The 18,075-nt window shown below is 38.8% G+C and overlaps 1 protein-coding gene across 1 annotated transcript in view; it reads right to left on the bottom strand.

The window, feature by feature from the left end:
- PLCE1 (phospholipase C epsilon 1) overlaps positions 1–18,075 on the bottom strand; it is a 238,935-nt gene that overhangs the window by 195,953 nt on the left and 24,907 nt on the right. Inside the window, exon 2 of the mRNA XM_075216434.1 lies at positions 10,187–11,675. Coding sequence (XP_075072535.1) covers positions 10,187–11,350 — 1,164 coding nt within the window. The 5' untranslated portion in view covers positions 11,351–11,675. The remainder of the gene's footprint in view (positions 1–10,186; positions 11,676–18,075) is intronic.

The raw sequence follows: 18,075 nt of genomic DNA on the forward strand, positions 1-18,075 counted from the left end.
TATCTTCTCTCTTAAATATAAATTTAGATGTCCCTTGTGTTACATGACTCATTTTGAAAGTGTTCTGTGATGAATTACATAACAGGGAGTGAAGGTAAATCACATCTGGGAGTCATTTCTGTTGAGGTCAACGGAAGAATATCTTCTCTGGCTCCTGGGATTTGATTCATTCGTTTTGAATTCTGCATTCTATTGTCCGAGAGATAGAGAGAGAGACAGAGATAGAGGGCTAAAGAGATAATATATGCTTCCAATACAGTTCCCGTATACAGACAAATGTGTCACAGCAATGACACTTAAAATGATGTGAAGGTATATTGAAATCTTGAAAACTGACCTGACTACACTGCATACATCTCCTCAACCTTTTGGCTGTGAAAAGAATTATGGTCTGGTATAATTCTACTATAGTTTTCACTGTAAATTATTAATAGTGTCTACTGCTAATTTGAATGCAGATTACTTTATACAAAAGGCAGTTTAATAATTTAGTGCCACTATCACACAAATGTCAAACGAGAGTATGAATTTGAGCCACTTAACTCCTGCAGTGTGAAATAAAAGTGAAAACAGAGCAAAGTATTAAGCATCACATTAAAATAATCATTATAAGCCACTTACCAATGCCAATTTGATAAACCATTTGGCATAAATCTACATGTATATAGAATGCACATTGCTTTAGCAGACACCATACAGGTTTTGAGGGAACTAATGCCCATCACTACCACGCTCACCAATCATTTATTATATATGTGAGTATGCATCAGGCTATACATACTTCATTTAAATACTACTTTGTTTCTCCTGATACAGCAAAACTTAGAACAATGAAATAAAACAATATGGTTAGATGAGGAATACATTTGCTTTCACTGGTTCTGCACTGCATTCCACACCAGAACATGTTGTGCACAAGGGGGGGCTAAGTGGTTAGCACTTCTGCCTCACAGCACTGGGGTCATGAATTCAATTCCCAAACATGGCCTTATCTGTGTGGAGTTTGTATGTTCTCCCCATGTTTGCGTGGGTTTCCTCCGGGTGCTCCGGTTTCCTCCCACACTCCAAATACATATTAGTAGGTTTATTGGCTGCTATCAAATTGACCCTAGTCTCTCTCTCTATGTCTGTCTGTGTGTGTGTTAGGAAATTTAGACTGTAAGCTCCAATGAGGCAGGGACTGATGTGAATGAGTTCTCTGTACAGCGCTGCAGAATTAGTGGCGCTATATAAATAAATGGTGATGATGATGAAGGGGTAAAGCTTGTTTTGTGGGCACCTCCACAGACCAGGGCAGGATTTACCACTAGGCAACCAAGGCCCTTTAAAAATGGGCCGCTACTTATGGGCCAGTGCTATGTCTTTGCCCCCACTGACTAAAGTCTGCCAGCCAGCCCCTGAACAGGTGTATATGTTATGCTAAAAAACTATAGTGCTATGGATTTTTTCAGGGAGGGGGCCCCAAACCAGTATCTTGCCTAGGGCCCCATGAGGTCTAAACCCGGCTCTGCCACAGACTGTTCAGATGTGTACAACTAAAAGCTTTCGTACTTGTCAAAACAAAAACAAGAAGCATAGCTGCATATAGGAATGCTCACCAGCCATTTCACTGACCACTGGAAAATTATGCCACTGGTTTTGACATCACTTCTCAAACATAAAAGCAATCTGATATGAGGAACTAGCTTAATGTGGGCCATAGGTGCCAGCTCTGTGGGTACTTGAACATGCCCAATATTTGTCCTGCTGCCATTTATATCTATGCACATCATTGTTTAGTCATAAGGTTGACAGAGGATTAATGAGAGCACACAATCATTTAAAATAAAGTTGGCTCCTATAATGATTCAAAATGGAGGATTATATACCCGGTAATATGGTTTTATCGACTCCTCCATGTCAGCACATACAAATGGGTTAATCCCTCATTCTCTCACGTCAGGACAAGAAAAGAAGACACACCTGGAAGATGTATAAGGATGCTCCGCCCCTCTCTATCAGGTGTATATAATCCTCTGTGTCCATAGCACACTAACAAATGGGTGACACCCAAACAGTTACATCACTAGGTTGGGTCATCTCAAAATTTTTAACTTCCAAAAATACATTGAAATGAAAATAATGTTTCTCTCTTTTTATTAAGAATATCAGAAATAATCTTCTTCTTTCACTTTAACTTCACTCTTGTAACAGCAATGAGGACTTTTCTTCCAAATGTTGCGTTTGCAGAGGAGATAGTGTTTTGTAAATGTGTACAGATGCCCATCCTTCACCGATGGCCCTAACAGGGGACAGAAGACGACTTGTCTCCTGTACTTTTCTTTTTTTGGCTGCAGTTATCTTCTCCCTCGCTTGTCTACCTGTTATATTCCTCAATTCTACATGGTTGCTCAATCTATTTTCATGTGACAATAGAGTCTTGTGCTTTTCGGTCGTTTCTGTACTTGCCATTCTTACTCTCCCTCTAAAGTCATCATATTTCCTGTTTCTTCCCCACTTATTATCATTACACACTTCCCTTTAGCTATTTTACCTCTAGCTCCTGACAGACACTTGCTCTGCTAGTTTCACTCCCTAACAATCATCTCTCACTCTGGGGCTCAAGACACCGATTTGCGGGCCTTTTGAAGGCTGGAGACGCACGTGTGGCTCTTGAGGTATATCAGGTTGTCCTTCACTGGTTTAGGGCATAGTGAAGTTAACACTATCTCTTGATTTATAATGAAAACATGATGCTAAAAAAATTGGGGGGAAAAACTGGATTGGCCCTAAGGACTACTTTGTCTTCAAATATATTTAAAAATGGTTACCCTAAAATACTGCCTGCAGTTTTGACACCACTTTCCATGCGAGAAGTCTCAAATTAATATTTTACAAAGGTTCACACGGTGCTCTTGTAACTGCCTCTAGGACAATATTTAGAGCTCACAGTGCTAGCAATTGTTTCATAAATGCCACAACTTTTTGTTACGTCTGCACAAATTTTGATACATACTTGTTAGCACCAAACAGTTATTTAATAATGCTCCTGATGCTGCTATCTGCATTGTAAGCGTGCCCACTACCAAACGTTTTCCAACCCATCCTGAAGGAAGTTCAATATGGTAAGGACTGTGTAAAGCTATTCTCTTAATATACCACGTCTTAAAAAAAACTATATTCTGTAATATACTTTTGATGTTGATTGCTTGCTAGCCTTGGGAATAATACCAGTTATATTATCTGAGAAAATTTGCTGTCTCAACAACTCCCACTTACTAGCTATGCCATTAAATTTCAAAGCTTGTGGATTTGGATGAAACACTTGGCCCTGTCTGAGCACATCTGGTACTGGCGGTAAACGCCATGGCCTGTCTACTCCCAGATGCATTTGAGTGCACAGAAGGTAAGGCAAAATTGCTATTGTAATACTCTGCAAAGCACAAGTATATTACTGTATTTCATCATTCAGAAAACTGCAGTTCGCAAGAGTGCTTCTGGGAGTTAAATGCAAATTGCATCTGCTATTTTGGGATGGGCAAACTGCAGTGAATGAACTAGAAGATTCCAGGAGATTCTTGGGAAAAAGAGGAGGAGACAAAAACAGACTGGCTAGTGAGAGAAGTGATGTGTGACTGCTGGCTGAGCTAATGAGGGATCGTCCCACAAAGAGCCATTGAATGCCTAGAAGGAATATTGGAAAAGACCTAACTTGCCACTGCCCATGAGATGTCTGCAGGACTCATATGAAGACAGATAAGGTTCTTTTGATTTGCTATGCTCAAAGTATTTAAGAGAGACATCAAAAACTGTTATTAAAACCTCTGACCGGGACTGTAATATTGCTATTGAGAGGTGTTATAGCAGTGGCTAAAAGGAAGATTTTGTTCCAGTCAAATCTGTTCTATTTAAATTTATCTCCAAGCTGACTGAAACTGCCTAAAATGGATGCTGATGAGAGAATTGCAAATTGTTTAACCCTACAGTTGCTTGGAGAGAGTTGCTTAGTCCAATAGACGGATTGTTAAATGGACACTGTCCTTTACACTGGAAATCGTTTATTGTGCAGAATTGCTTTTGTTTACGGAGCTCAGGAGTCATGCATGCATCAAGGTGACTACTGAAATCAACTTGTACAAGTAACCAAGCTTCATGTGTCAGCTGACACTTCGCTTAAACCTGTGGATTATAATTTACGCCCTTGGGTTCTGTATATCATAAAGTGAACTAGAATACATCTAATCTGAACCAGCTGGATTACTCCTTGTTGCATCTCTACTGATTTGTGTGTGACAAGTATGATCTGTATAATTGCACTAAAAGTATTGTAATTGATTGGTCTATATTATCTGCTGCCACAGCATTAAGTGTCAAATTAACTTGTTCAACCGGATGTCTCCTAATGTATCCATCCAGTGAAATTCATTTCACTGATGCACAGTGCCTAAGTTTAAAGTGGGATATATTTATTCATGCAGTGACCTATGCGTTGTGTTGATTTATATTTGCATATTGTTGAACCAAGATTCCTAAAATGTTATTTATTTTGTGACATGTTGAATAACATTGCATGTTGATGGTATCTTGCTATTACTTCCCTACACTACCTCTACTTATCTACTGCTGTGGTAAAGCCTTATGCCATGAGCAAAGAGGGAAAAAAAACCACGAGTTTATGCAGTTGTAGCCATGTGTTCCTTGTTTTATTCCAACACTACTGGGGGGCACCTTCGTCTCTCTATCATACCATCAAGGCCTGCAGAATCCTTCCTGACGCTACTTTTGGGGTGCCAACCATCTGCCCAGTTACACTACCACCACCCCCATTTTTGTTCTTTATTTTTTTTCAACACTTAAGGAATCATGGGAACTGGCAGAAATATATATGCCAACATGAAAATGTTATTTTGTTATCATTAGAGTCCATTGGTTCTACACGGTCTGTGCCACTATCATATCTATCGAAGACTTTCCAGATTTCTGAATATTTGATTGTTTAATTCCCATTCTTCTGGATGTACTACACGTCTGCTGAGAAAATCTGCTACAGCATTGTTGACATCTGTTATATTAACTGTTGCCAGTCCTTCCAAATGTCAATAATGAGCTTATCTCTTGCATCATCGTTTCTTGTGTCCACCTGGAGATTGACATGTGACACTACTGCCTGATTGCCTGTGTCAGTGGCCGTCCCCACACTTCCCCTATGTACTGGGGACGGACACCTGCCTTCTCTCGCCACTTGCGTATTGTTGCCTAGCAATGGGACGCTCTTCCTTGTTTCGGGTGGCCACACTGTACGCGCATGCGCAATGATGCTCTCGCCCCGCTGCTAAGCAACAGAACACTTCCCTCTAGCTACTGTCGGTGGTCAGCTGCTGCTGATCTCCAAATCTATCCCCATCCAATCAGGGGCCACTTCCCTTTATTTAAGGCACCTGCTGTCAGTGTTCTGGTGCCAGAGTATTGGTTCACGCCAGTTCCAGTTGCCCGTATCAGGTTACCTACGTTTGGCTCCTGACCTTTGGCTTCATACTTGGACTACCCTCTCTTGTTTATACCTGGTATTGCATTGCTCATTCTGGTCTTGACCTTTGGCTTCCCTCCGACCATCCTTTTGGATCATCCTTGTGTACTTTGCCATTGTTTGGTCTTTAACCATTCCTGTTCACCACGCTACTGCACTGGTGACTACCTTAGAGAACCACAATCTGCGCACCTCACACATCCAAGTTCACACCTCCTTGTGGGTATCCCTAGTGAACACCGGGGGTTCGTTAGACTCCGTGCCTCCCTGTTTAGTAATGCCAATACCAGTCGGTGGTGAATTCAGCATTAACAACATGACAGTCTGACTGTATCACTAGCTTGGGTCCAGCAATTTACTCCTTGCAATACAGACAGACCTCTACATAGCTCTCATCTTTCTTACATTTGATGACTGCATGGCTTTTATTTATTTTGGACATCTCCATTGTGCAATATTGTGCCCACACACTGTCCCCCAAACTCAGGACCCCAGGGGCTAGCTGTGGCAGGAGTGTAGTGGAAACTGGGGGGCTGGATGAATGTCTTGCTCATAGAGCTTGCTTGAGTCCTGTATACAGGATGTAGGAAAAGGAACCGTACAGAGGACAACCGCTGGAATCAGTACACAAGCAGGTGCAAAGAAGGTGAATCCACACAAGGGATAACTAACCAAGGTATTTATTTAGCAGGGAATGAAGCTGAATTCACACAAATGGTTAAAGGTTTGTAATTCACATAACAGCAACAGATGAAGTTGAATTCACATGAATGGTTAAAAGGTTTTCAGTTCATTTAATAGCAACAGATGAAGTCGAACTCACTGAGAGAAGTCCATAACACAGCAGCAAGTTGAGGCTGTACACAGTGGGAGGATTGAAGCAGTAATCAGGATGAAGCTGAATACACATGAAGGGTAGAGCTCTGTATACAGCAGGTAGTTTGGAGCAGCAAAACAGCAACTGTAGATTTGGAATCAGAAACTAGGGAAGTGTTGCACTGGCAACTTGCCGAGTGTAGGAGGGGACTCATAGGGCCAGAGTAGTTAAAGAGAGCAAAGCATAAAAAAAAAGGAGTAACGTTGCACCTGGGCAAAACCATGTTGCATTGGAGGGGGAAGTATATTTAAAATGTAGGGACAGATTTATAACTGGGATAGGGCATGTCCTAGATCAACTTTAAATTTCAGTGTAAAAATTAAGCTATCAAGTATTTGTGTGCTAGATGAAAAAACAGCCAGTATTTAACTTGTATGCAAAATAATAAAACTAATTTGTACCCCTTGCATTGCAACATGGTTTGTCCCAGGGAACATTTACTCCTTTTGTTGCCTTACTTTCTTTAATGACTCAGGCCCATAATCTGCAGAGGGAGCCAATTGGGGAATGGGATCAGGTGTTCAGACTCAGCAGGAAGTTTAGCAAATGTCTCACCCAAGATGGCAGCCTTCAGTGCTGCAGACAGAAGTCACGCTTGTCCCAGGATAAAATGCTGCATACGACCATTCTTGTTTTATCTTTTGTTACCTTTCTTTAGTCATTCATGCTTTTCCCCACCACTGTGTCCAATATCATGCCAAGAAATTAAATTTTCTATGTTTGAAGAGTTGACTTTTCATGACATTTACTAACCAATCATGCAGCTTTATCAATTCCAGAAGTATTGCCATGCCCCTCCTTATTTCAATCCCAGAACCTGCTGATATGAAAATGTCATACAGAAATTGCCAGAGGAAAAAAACTTCCTCTATGAGCTTTGCTTTTATTACCACTAGGACCTTGGTGAAAGCCCTTTGGGATGGCAGGCAAGTGAACTGGAAATACCTGTTGAACACAGTGAACCAAAGAAAATGTTGATGCTTTTTGCAAATGGGTACATGACGCTAGGCGTCTTTAGATCTACTGATGTCAAGTACCAACCTCCATTGGCCCCCAGGATTAAGCAAATTGATTCCAACTTGAGTTTTTTTGCGCCTATAAGATGTTGGAGATGCCTCAAATCCAAAATAGTATGAAAACCTCACTACTCTTTTTTAATTCTTCAGTAAAAACCTCTCCCTTCTTGCTTTTTTTGGGACCTCACAAATTACTTTTTGCTCCAATAATGTTCCCAGACTTTCCTGCAGGACATTCCACTCCTTCCACTGCCTTGGACAATGAGATTTTAAAAAACGGACTCTTGGAGTTTTGCTTATAACCCCAGCTTGTAACCACGTATTATTTCTAATACCAAGTGATCTATTGTATTCTACATCTATACTTATTTAGTCTGCCACCCAGAAGATGTCAATGTTAGGGGACAGACCTGCCAGCATCATTGCGTAAAAGGTCTGAAGGAGCCCCTGAACTCCTCACCCCTGTGTTGATGAAAGGACTGCCTTGGAGCTCCTGACTGTTATCTCCTTCCATGGTACTTCCCTGGCCTACATAATCTGACCTCACTAAATTCTGCCCGTGAGCTTCCTTCTCACCGACAATTATATTGCCTCCTATTTGGTCTGTCTTGTGGCAACCAACTTGACCTTCCTAGAGACATATTCTGGAGAATGGTATCAATCTTTTGTACAAACAAACAAATATTCACTTTGAAAAAGTAATGAAATTAGCTTTTATTTTGAGTGTACATCAGCCATCCAGGGCCGTAGCACTTTTCTCACTGCCATCACAGTTGCCATACTTCTTGCTGTAAATTTGATTACGACCAATTCATAGATCGCCTCACATATCAATTCTGTTACAACATTTATATCTTGTAGTAACGTCAATAATCCAATTTTTTATACTCTATCTTTGAAACATCTTGAAAAGTCGGCAGTGGCCACTGCCGCCCTCGAAGCTGCTCTCAACTCAATCTTCCTATCCATGGGATCTCTAGAAATATTCACATGTTTCAGTGGAATAGTAGTCTTTTTTGATATCCTGGCCACTTCATCAATCTTAGGAGACTCATCCAAACTCCTTGTATCCTCTACTCTATTACCTCTAATTTATTAGTATTAAACATGCGCATATCCAAGTATCCATTCCTCTGTAGCCACACCTCTAATTATTATATTGAGTGGAAGACACTTGCCTTTTCTCTTTGTGTCCTGAAACAAAACATCTTGTGATTAATGTCTTTCTTTAGTATATTTAATGTCCATAACCTTATAAATAGATTTAAGCACACTATCCACCAAATCAAAGTTAAAACTGCACTCTTCTGCCAACACAACCGATTCTACTTCTGATTTCCCTTAAATTTCTTACTAAATATCCTGTATCTATCTCGTGTTTGATCTCGCATACTACTCACTGGCCACAGACCCAGTTCTTTTTAGTTTCAAGGATCTTAAATCCTCTTGTGTTACAAATGTGTCTGCCAGCCCCACCTTCACCCAATTCAACATCTCTATTATAATTTTCCCATTATATCCTTCTGCAAGACTCATACAGGGCAATTAACTATTTCAAGTTTTTATTAACAAAATCAACCTGAATTGTTAACATGCTAAGAGAAAAACAGTGCAGGGAGACTTCAGACATATAGGTCTCCGACTGAAGCCAGTGCAACCATCTCCTCTCTGGTTCAGGCTTCCGAAGGCTCAGCCACCGGGGACTTCAAGATGGAAGTTGATCAACCTTTAAACCTCCTGGTAACCTTAGTAAATGGATAAGCCCTACCTCTATCTATCATCATCATCATTTATTTATTTATATCTCAGTCCTTACTTTTTCCAAAGGACAGGAAAAGAAGACACAGGAAGAGAGGAGGAGCCTCCTTCTATAACTTCCTAGCGTGTCTTCTTTTCCTGTACTATCTCTGGAGAAGGAGGGATTAACCCATTTGTGTTTGGTGCTGTAGAAGAGGAAGAGAAAATCTATATTCACTGGGTGTTACATTGATAAATAGTTAAATAAAAAAAATAAAAAACATTCTAAAAAGTATTACCCTCATTCAGACAACAAGGGAATCACAATAATGACAAGTTTAAATACAAATGTTTTATATGAAATTTTAGAATGTTATTTAATAATCAATCCACTTGCTAAAGGACAGAACAACCATCACTAAATGACTATGACCAGCAGTAACATTATCCCCATAACCTCAAGCCAATTAACTTTATATCCTCCTCTCTAGTTTTGACCCCAATTAATTTCCAAAGAAACCCTCTCCAAAAAATTATCCTTGGACCCTGAATAATTTCCGAGGTCAATAATTAGTATGTGATTTGGGAGGCAGAACTTCATTTTAACACAGTGACAGCAAAACCAATTAGTATGTGCTCTGTAGTTCTCGAACATCAAACACGGACACGTCAGTTCTCTCCTTTTCCTATGCAATTAAGAACTGTCTTTGTTGGTAAAAACAGTAAGTTGTGTGTGGAGGCTTATGACTCCTAAGTGAAAATGGCAATACGTAGATACTTCTAGAAATGAAACCTGTTGTAAAGCACTTTCAGGGATCTTGGTCGCCATAAAAGTTGCCATGGTGCCACAATATTTGGTCATGGTCACTTTGTCAAGTAAGATTATGTATGTATGTATGTATGTATGTATGTAGGTAGGTAGATAGATAGATAGAGATATATCACCCCCTCGGAAACATCTTTAATTACAATAAAAAATAATAAAGGTGTATATAAAGTAAGCATATAAAACTCAATTTAAAAATTCATTATAAAAGTCAAGAAACCTACCTGACACATTGTCATTTTCACCAAGTAGCAAAGGAAATCTTTTCTTCTCACTGAACCTTGTACAGAAGTCAAGCGTTTAGCTGTCAGCCAGCTACACTTCAGTTCATTTGTGCTTTCTTGATTGCTCTCAACATAACAGCAAGCTCTAGTTCCAATATGACCAGAAGGCAAAGATTTAACAATTGCACTTGTTCCTGTGTAAACAGACTTTTTTACTTCTTTGTAATTTTTACAAAACCTCCGGACCAGCAACGCTGAGCGGTCTTTTCTATTCCTTGACAAATTATGATCTATTTCATCCATGTAGCTTTCATGGCTGTCTTGACTTTGTAAGGGCTTTGCGTACATAACGCAAGGCAAATTCTGTCCATAGGTAATGTCACCAGAAAATACTGGTGTTGTTTTCAAATAGGACCTTGACGGATTATTCACAAGATGACTGGCTTCATATAGACCGGTATGTCCATCTTCCCTGCCACAGCTTTTATGCTGCTCGTTTAAATGAGCAGAGCTGGAGACAAAACGGTCACAGCAATTACTGCTCATTGTCTGTAGATGACTGCCCAAAATACACTGGTTATTTGAGGAGCATAAAGCTCTCTGCTGAGTAGAATAACTTATATGTAATGCTGGAATTCCACAAACACCATCTGCACAGCGATCATCAACTACTAACTGACCCTCTAATGCCCTCCCCTCTACTGATGATCTGTCCACTTTAAATTTAATTTCTGTCAACACAGCAGGAATCTTAGGCTCCAGACAAATATTGTTCCCTTTTAGAGGATTGTAGGACTTGCAAAACTGATTGAAACCTAGGTTGGTTTTGCAGGTTCTCTCAAAAATGTTGTTGTTAATATTTAAATAGTCAAGTTTATGGGATATGCAAGTGTTACCCTGCAGAACATCTCTGTCAATAGGGTTTTCTCTGCTATCTCCTTTTAAAAAAGACTTGGTTACAGAATTGTGAACAATGTGCCCTTTTACCAGAGTTAAGCATGGTGCAGGCTCTGTGTTCTCCCCTTCTTGTAATGTACTAGATCTTATTATAACACTAGTATCCAAAGTATTCTTAGAATTTTCATCTCCAGTTGACTGAGAGGATATCACTTTCCCATCCACTGATGGTAAAACAACAGAAGCTGCTATGTCCTCCGAGGTCATCTTGACAATCAGGCTGCCTTTTCTATCACTCAAACACCAGATACAAAATGTACTGTACCTTAGACAAAGTTCATATTTTTATGAAAAAATATTGATACAAAGGAAAATATTTAGCTTTGCAACAGATGTGGAATGCTAATTTTCCCTAGTCTTGAATCCGATACTGTGTCCCAAGTCATGTTTGTTCAGGGTAGTTTCATCCAGCTGTTTACTCCAGAGATAAATGCAGTAAGCTCTACTTGTGTATTTCTGATAACAGTCATGTGGATTCAAGTTTCATTCCAGGAGTCTTTAGCGCTGCAAAGTTGTCCACAGAACAGCATTTCTGGGGGGAAGACAAGAATAATAATCAGCTACTCAATTTGATTTGATAGCAATATAGACAATAGTAAATGAAGCAACTGATTTAAAAAGATTAGCAAAATAAAAATAAAAACGAAGTAACAGTTTTTAACAAAGGATTAAATACCTAAATACACTGGTTAACAGACACAAGTATGAGGAATCAGGAAAATTGTGTTTTGTATTAAACTCATGGAAAGTTAACTTTTTACACCAACATGTGGGACTAGACAGTCATTAAAACTGTGTATAATTTACTTTTAAGACATTCAAGCACTGCTTTATTGAGATTATTTATTATCCATTACAATTTGACTCCTCCAAGACCTTTATTGTACTTTTGTGGACATTTTATTTTATTTTTGGGAAAAGTGTATTTTAATGGAAAAATGGCACTTCACAATTTTTTCCTCATACCACAGAGGTGTATAGGAAAATAAGCAATATTCCGAGTACTGTAGTACCTGGAAATGAGCACAGTCAGACATTATTGTGATGTCCAGGGGCTCATTGTGGGAATTGAAACCCCCCGTGGTCAAAAAAGATTCAAATGGTTTAAGTCACAAATCTAACAATTGATTATATACACTCGCTGTGGCTAACTAGTAACACTCATACCACATGTTGAAATGAATGGTAGGAATTTGTAATGTTGATTAAAAAAATAAAAAAAAACCTCATTACTTAACAGCATAAAACATTAACAAATATTTTCTTTTTAAGCTGGTGTGCCTTTAAACAAGCCTTTAAATATTTTTTTCTGAAAACAAACATTGCTCACATAGAACAGTGTCAAATATAGGAAATATGAACTTGCTATCACTGATCTTTCATTGTGAACCTGATCTAAGGAAATTGAAGGCTGGTCATAAACAGGCAAATGTGGCCAAAAAAGTTAGTGTTGCTGTTATTTTTATTAATGTGTTATGGATTGCATTTTAGTAAAACCAACAAGATAACAAATTTCACAGTTTATGCGCTCAGGATTAAGGGATTAAAAACACCAGGATGAATAAACACTGCAAACTTATCAAGACAATCTATGTCTATTATTTGTGTGCAGAAAAACCTGCAAAAACAAAAAACACCAACAACTTGCAGCTGGTTTATTATCTACAAATAAGTGCAAAGTGCACTGTCTTGATCTTGTTTTCTCTAGACTAGACTATGCTCAGTTTTTGATTTCCTTAACACTCCTTTCCCCCTCTCGGATCATCACCTTATTAGCTACTCTCTCACCCTCAGTTCTTTACCCTCCCCAGTGTCAATCTCTTCCAAGCCTCCTCGTACCCGCAGGAATATCAACGCTATTGATCTTAAACAGTTTTCCACTTCTCTCCAACACCTTCTCTCTTCAATTTCTACATTCTCCTCCCCTGATCGGGCGGTACCCCATTTTCACCAAACCTTAGCAACTGCCCTGGATCAAGTAGCACCAGCAACACTACATATTCCGCGTAGACTTCGTTGCCAACCGTGGCACACTAAAGTAACATCAACTCTACGAAAACTCTCGTAAAGCAGAACGTCACTGGCATAAATCTTGTACCTCTAATGATTTCATCACATATACTGGTATCTACCACTCCTATAGAAATTCACTGGACACTGCAAAACAAACATACTTCCAATCTCTCATCTATGCTCAGGCTTCTAACCTCAAAACGCCTTTTTAACACATTTAAATCTCTTTTCAATCCTCCCACCCCAAATCCTCCAACTACCATCAGTGCTCAGAATCTTGCTTCCTATTTCAAGGACAAAATAGATAAGATCAGACTTGAAATGGTATCATCTCCTGCGATAAGCAAGCAGCTCAATTCCTTTGTAGCACCCTCTGATGCTCTCTCTTCATTTCCTCCCACAAATGATGAGGAAGTTTCTACTCTCTTCTCATCTTCCTATTCTAATTTCTGTCCTCTTGATCCAATTCCCCCTCAAATTATTAGGTTCCTGTCTCCTGTGCTCATTCTCCCTCTAACTAAAATCCGTAATCTCTCTCTTTCTACTTGTATTTTTCCATCACTATTCAAGCATGCAGTGATTACTCCCATTTTAAAAAAACAAAATTCTGACCCAAACGCTCTCTCAAATTACCGCCCCATCTCTCAGCTCCCATGCCCCTTCAAGCTTGAGAGAATTGCCTATACTCGCCACACTTTCTTACAGCAAACAACCTACTGGATTCTCTTTAGTCAGGCTTTCGCTCTCAGCACTCCACAGCAAAAAGTAAAAGCCATTACTCTCCTCTAATTCTCCTGGATCTTTCTGCTGCATTTGACACTGTTGACCACTCTCTCCTCATACAAACGCTACAATCCCTAGGTCTTGAAGGCACTGTCCTATCCTGGTTCAAATCCTACCTATCTAATCGCTCTTTCAGTGTTAATTTCTTTGGATCCACCTCTGCTCCTCTTCTTTTATCAGTTGGAGTAATATCAAAAAAATGTCCTGCGCTCCCTGCTTTAGAGCCATTGTGCTCTACTAAATGCCTTTAAATATTGTAGCAGGTTATTACCACACAATTTCTCTACTATAAATCTATCCATAACATACTGTTTTTAAAATAATTCTTGCTTCATAATATATATGAATAATTTGAAGATACGTAGGAATGTATGTGGTTATTTAAAAGGTTCCTCTAGTGACAATAAACGACAAGCTTTTATTACAAAAAAATAAATAAAAATCAAAGCAGCTGTACAAAAGAGCAGGAAATACAAAGGTTGCCGGCTGCATAACAAATCAAATATAATTGAGACCATTTGGTTTTATAATTAAATATGATGCCGTTATTTAGATTTACGCTTATCTAAAAATATGATTTTGATTATGCATCCTTTTGTTCACAGCAGGCCAAACACTGTCATAAGGCATAGGAACATAACAGCAACATTTCACACTGTAATCAGGGGTAAGCAAGCCAATATGTGCAGCTTTATACTACCAGATTCCAGTTCACAATATTTAAATGGCAAAGGGTACAAATATGTTAAAATTTCAGTTCATAGAGATTCACAAAAACATATAAAATATAAATCTGTTAAAATTTGTGAAAATAGTGGGAAATTACAAAAATAGTGCAGAAGACTGTCCTCACACAAAGTGGTTTCAAAATGTATTCTGTTCAACTGCTGCACCCTTCAAGCTCAATTGTCACTGCTGTTGCTTCCTCTGTTCACCTGTTATACCCACTACATTTCAGTATATGTTAACAGTTAATGCTGACTAACAAGCTGTACCAATCTCACTTTACCTCCTGTTAGCTAGAAACAAAATATTTCAATAAGCATTCAGTCCAGACAATTACAATAAGAGAATTTATATATGAGAGATCCCAGTCAGGAAAGTGTGGCTTCATAACTATGACCAGCCGATGTACTGGTGATTTAGCATACAGGCTGGCCTTAGATGACAGATTGGTCAGAAAATAAACAGTATTCTGCTCCCCAACAATCTCTAACCTAACAATTACAGCTAAATCGTCAGAGCTCCGTTCCTTCTCTGGGTGCTCTGAAGACCACATCATCAATGGGCAGCCACGGACCGCCATTGGTGGGCTCTGCAACCTCCATGGTGGAAGCAGCTGCAATCATAGCTTTCATTTCTCCACTTTACAACGATTTTCCTCATTTCAGCTGTACCACAATCCCGGAAGCTGCACAAAAATGCCAGTTGCCAATAGTGCCTTAATGCCTTATAGTACAGTAGACACACAGTGGCCTAGTGGTTAGCACTTCTGCCTCACATCACTGGGGTCATGAGTTCAATTCCCGACCATGGCCTTATCTGTGTGGAGTTTGTATGTTCTCCCTGTGTTTGCGTGGGTTTCCTCCGGGTGCTCCGGTTTCCTCCCACACTCCAAAAACATACTGGTAGGTTAATTGGCTGCTATCAAAATTGACCCTAGTCTCTCCCTCTCGGTCTCTGTCTATTGTCTGTGTCTGTGTCTGTGTGCGAGTGTGTGTCTACATAAGGGAATTTAGACTGTAAGCTCCAATGGGGCAGGGACTGATGTGAATGAGTTCTCTGTACAGCGCTGCGGAACTAGTGGCGCTATATAAATAATTGATGATGATGATTTCCCCACCAATAGCTGGAATTATTATTCTGCTACCTTAAGTATCAATTGTTTTGTATTTGGGCAGAGCCATATTTACCTTCCGTTTCATGACACTTCACTAAATTTGTTTGTATCATGATCCCCCTCAATGTACAATGCTGTATTAAATGCGAATGCTTTATAAAGAATAACATTATAGTAAATGTTCACAGATGCAGCATATGCTTCCCTAAGCCACAGTATATGTGTTGTACATTTTACCATCATCAGATAGCTTTTTGGGAATAAACTTTTAAGAAGAGCAGAATTAATTCTATTATTTAGTAAACATTGTAGAACAACCTTAACATTAAAAATGTTTCATCGATATTCATTATAAATTTCAAATACTATGAATAGGAACTTAATTGTACAGAAAAGCTCAGTGAAAATAATGCTTAGTGAAGCAGTCGCTAAGAGGTATGATGCATATTATTAGGGGCTGATCTCTTACAATTGATTTCTGTCCTATCAGATGATTGAGTACTTGAAAATGGAATTGAATCATTAATATTTTTGCATCCTTTACGATTTAAAAATTGTGTGTTTGTATAACATTGGGCATTTTTAGTCTTTTATAGCACTGGTTATATTTGCTATCTCAGGCTGTTGCAGTTGTTAATATGTGTTTGACCTGCTATAAATAAAGCCATTTTAATCCAAGAAGCTGGAGCACAATTGTATTTTCATCATTTATACTACTCGTGAACACACACCAGGGAACAGGCTCCTATTGACCAAGAAATAGAACTACTGCAACAACTTATCTTTAAAATGTTTAAGGGTTATTTACTAATAAAATGCAAATGTGCAGTAACACATACCATCCAATTGGCACTGACTGACCTAGTACAGGACAGACAATGAAAGAAAAAAATCTGATTGGCTGGAATTTTTGATTATTTGCACTTGGTCAGTAAACAATACACATTAGCACCTTAATCATCCATGCAGCCCCCCATCTCTGGAACGCACTTCATCTCCCGGTTAGGCTTTCCAGTTCTCTCCAAGGATTCAAACGGGACCCCAAAACCAATTTTTTAGTCAATACCAACCCGCTCTCCTCTTATACCCACCTGCTCTCCTGCTTCTTTACCTATGCCACCAACACACTGTCTCTCCTTTCTACATTCTCCAATCAGTGGTTCTTATTTATGTGCTGCACCCATCCTCCTGGGTACAAGCTCCACTACAACAGATTTGTTCACTACTCTGTCCCCCACTTCTCATACTCCTCTCAGAGTTATATTGAGAGGCTATTTCCCTTGTAGCACCTCCTTGCTGCTGGTTCAGCTATTTGTTGCTGTGTATTGTACGGTTTTTGCTACATTGTATTGTACTGTATTACTACTTTTTTAACCGTATGCTCTCCACAATAATGTGGACCTTTTGTGGCACTGTATCAATAAAAGATAATAAAAATCATCATCAGGACACTTTGTAACTTTGAAACCAGACACATTTTAGCATTTTTGCTATTTGCTGGTCAAACAATATGTTGTTTTATTTACTAGAGTATCAGTGTGAATTTAATAGTGTTTTTTTTCTCAACAGATAAGAAATTTTTGTTAGCATTTTAAATAGTCTTTTTTTTTTTTTTTTAAAGGTATTAAAGCTAAATTAGACAAAAATAATAATAAAAAAAATATTTTTTTTTCAAATCATTAAACTCATGATTATTTGTAAGCAATTAGTGCATCCCTAGAACTATTTAGTTGCCCTAATTTTTCAATTTATTTTAATACCAAATGTTATATGCAAGTTTATTCAGATTAGAAATAGTTAAACGGGCTACATATGTTTGTTTTTTTACTTTTTATTTGTTTATTCATTTTTAACTTTTATTACTTTATATTAGAATGTCACCCAGCAGGTCAGCAAGGACCTAGGGCACCATGCTACAGATATTTTCATTCTTTGTTAGAGATTAAATAAAGTCATTCATCTAATTATTTATTTTTACCATGAGAGATAATCTGAGTCTTCAAAGGCCCAGTAGCACTCTTTTGAAGAGGATCTCAGCAATCATTTAATCATTGAGGGGATACAGGTTGCTAAAGTACTGCATCCAGTATATAATACACAGCATTCTAAAGTAAGCTGAGCATGACAGACCATTAGGAGGGCTTGCTAAAAGCCGCTCTGGTGTTCCAGACTGTCAACGGCAGCCCAGCTCCAGATGTGTGCCCGCAAATCCAATGAATCTTCAAAAAAACATGCAAAGGTTTAAAGACCTTGCCGGGTTTATGATTTCTTAAGCAACAGAGTTATCCCAGTTTTT

Source organism: Mixophyes fleayi, chromosome 6 (genome assembly GCF_038048845.1).
Source record: "Mixophyes fleayi isolate aMixFle1 chromosome 6, aMixFle1.hap1, whole genome shotgun sequence".
NCBI lineage: Eukaryota > Metazoa > Chordata > Amphibia > Anura > Limnodynastidae > Mixophyes > Mixophyes fleayi.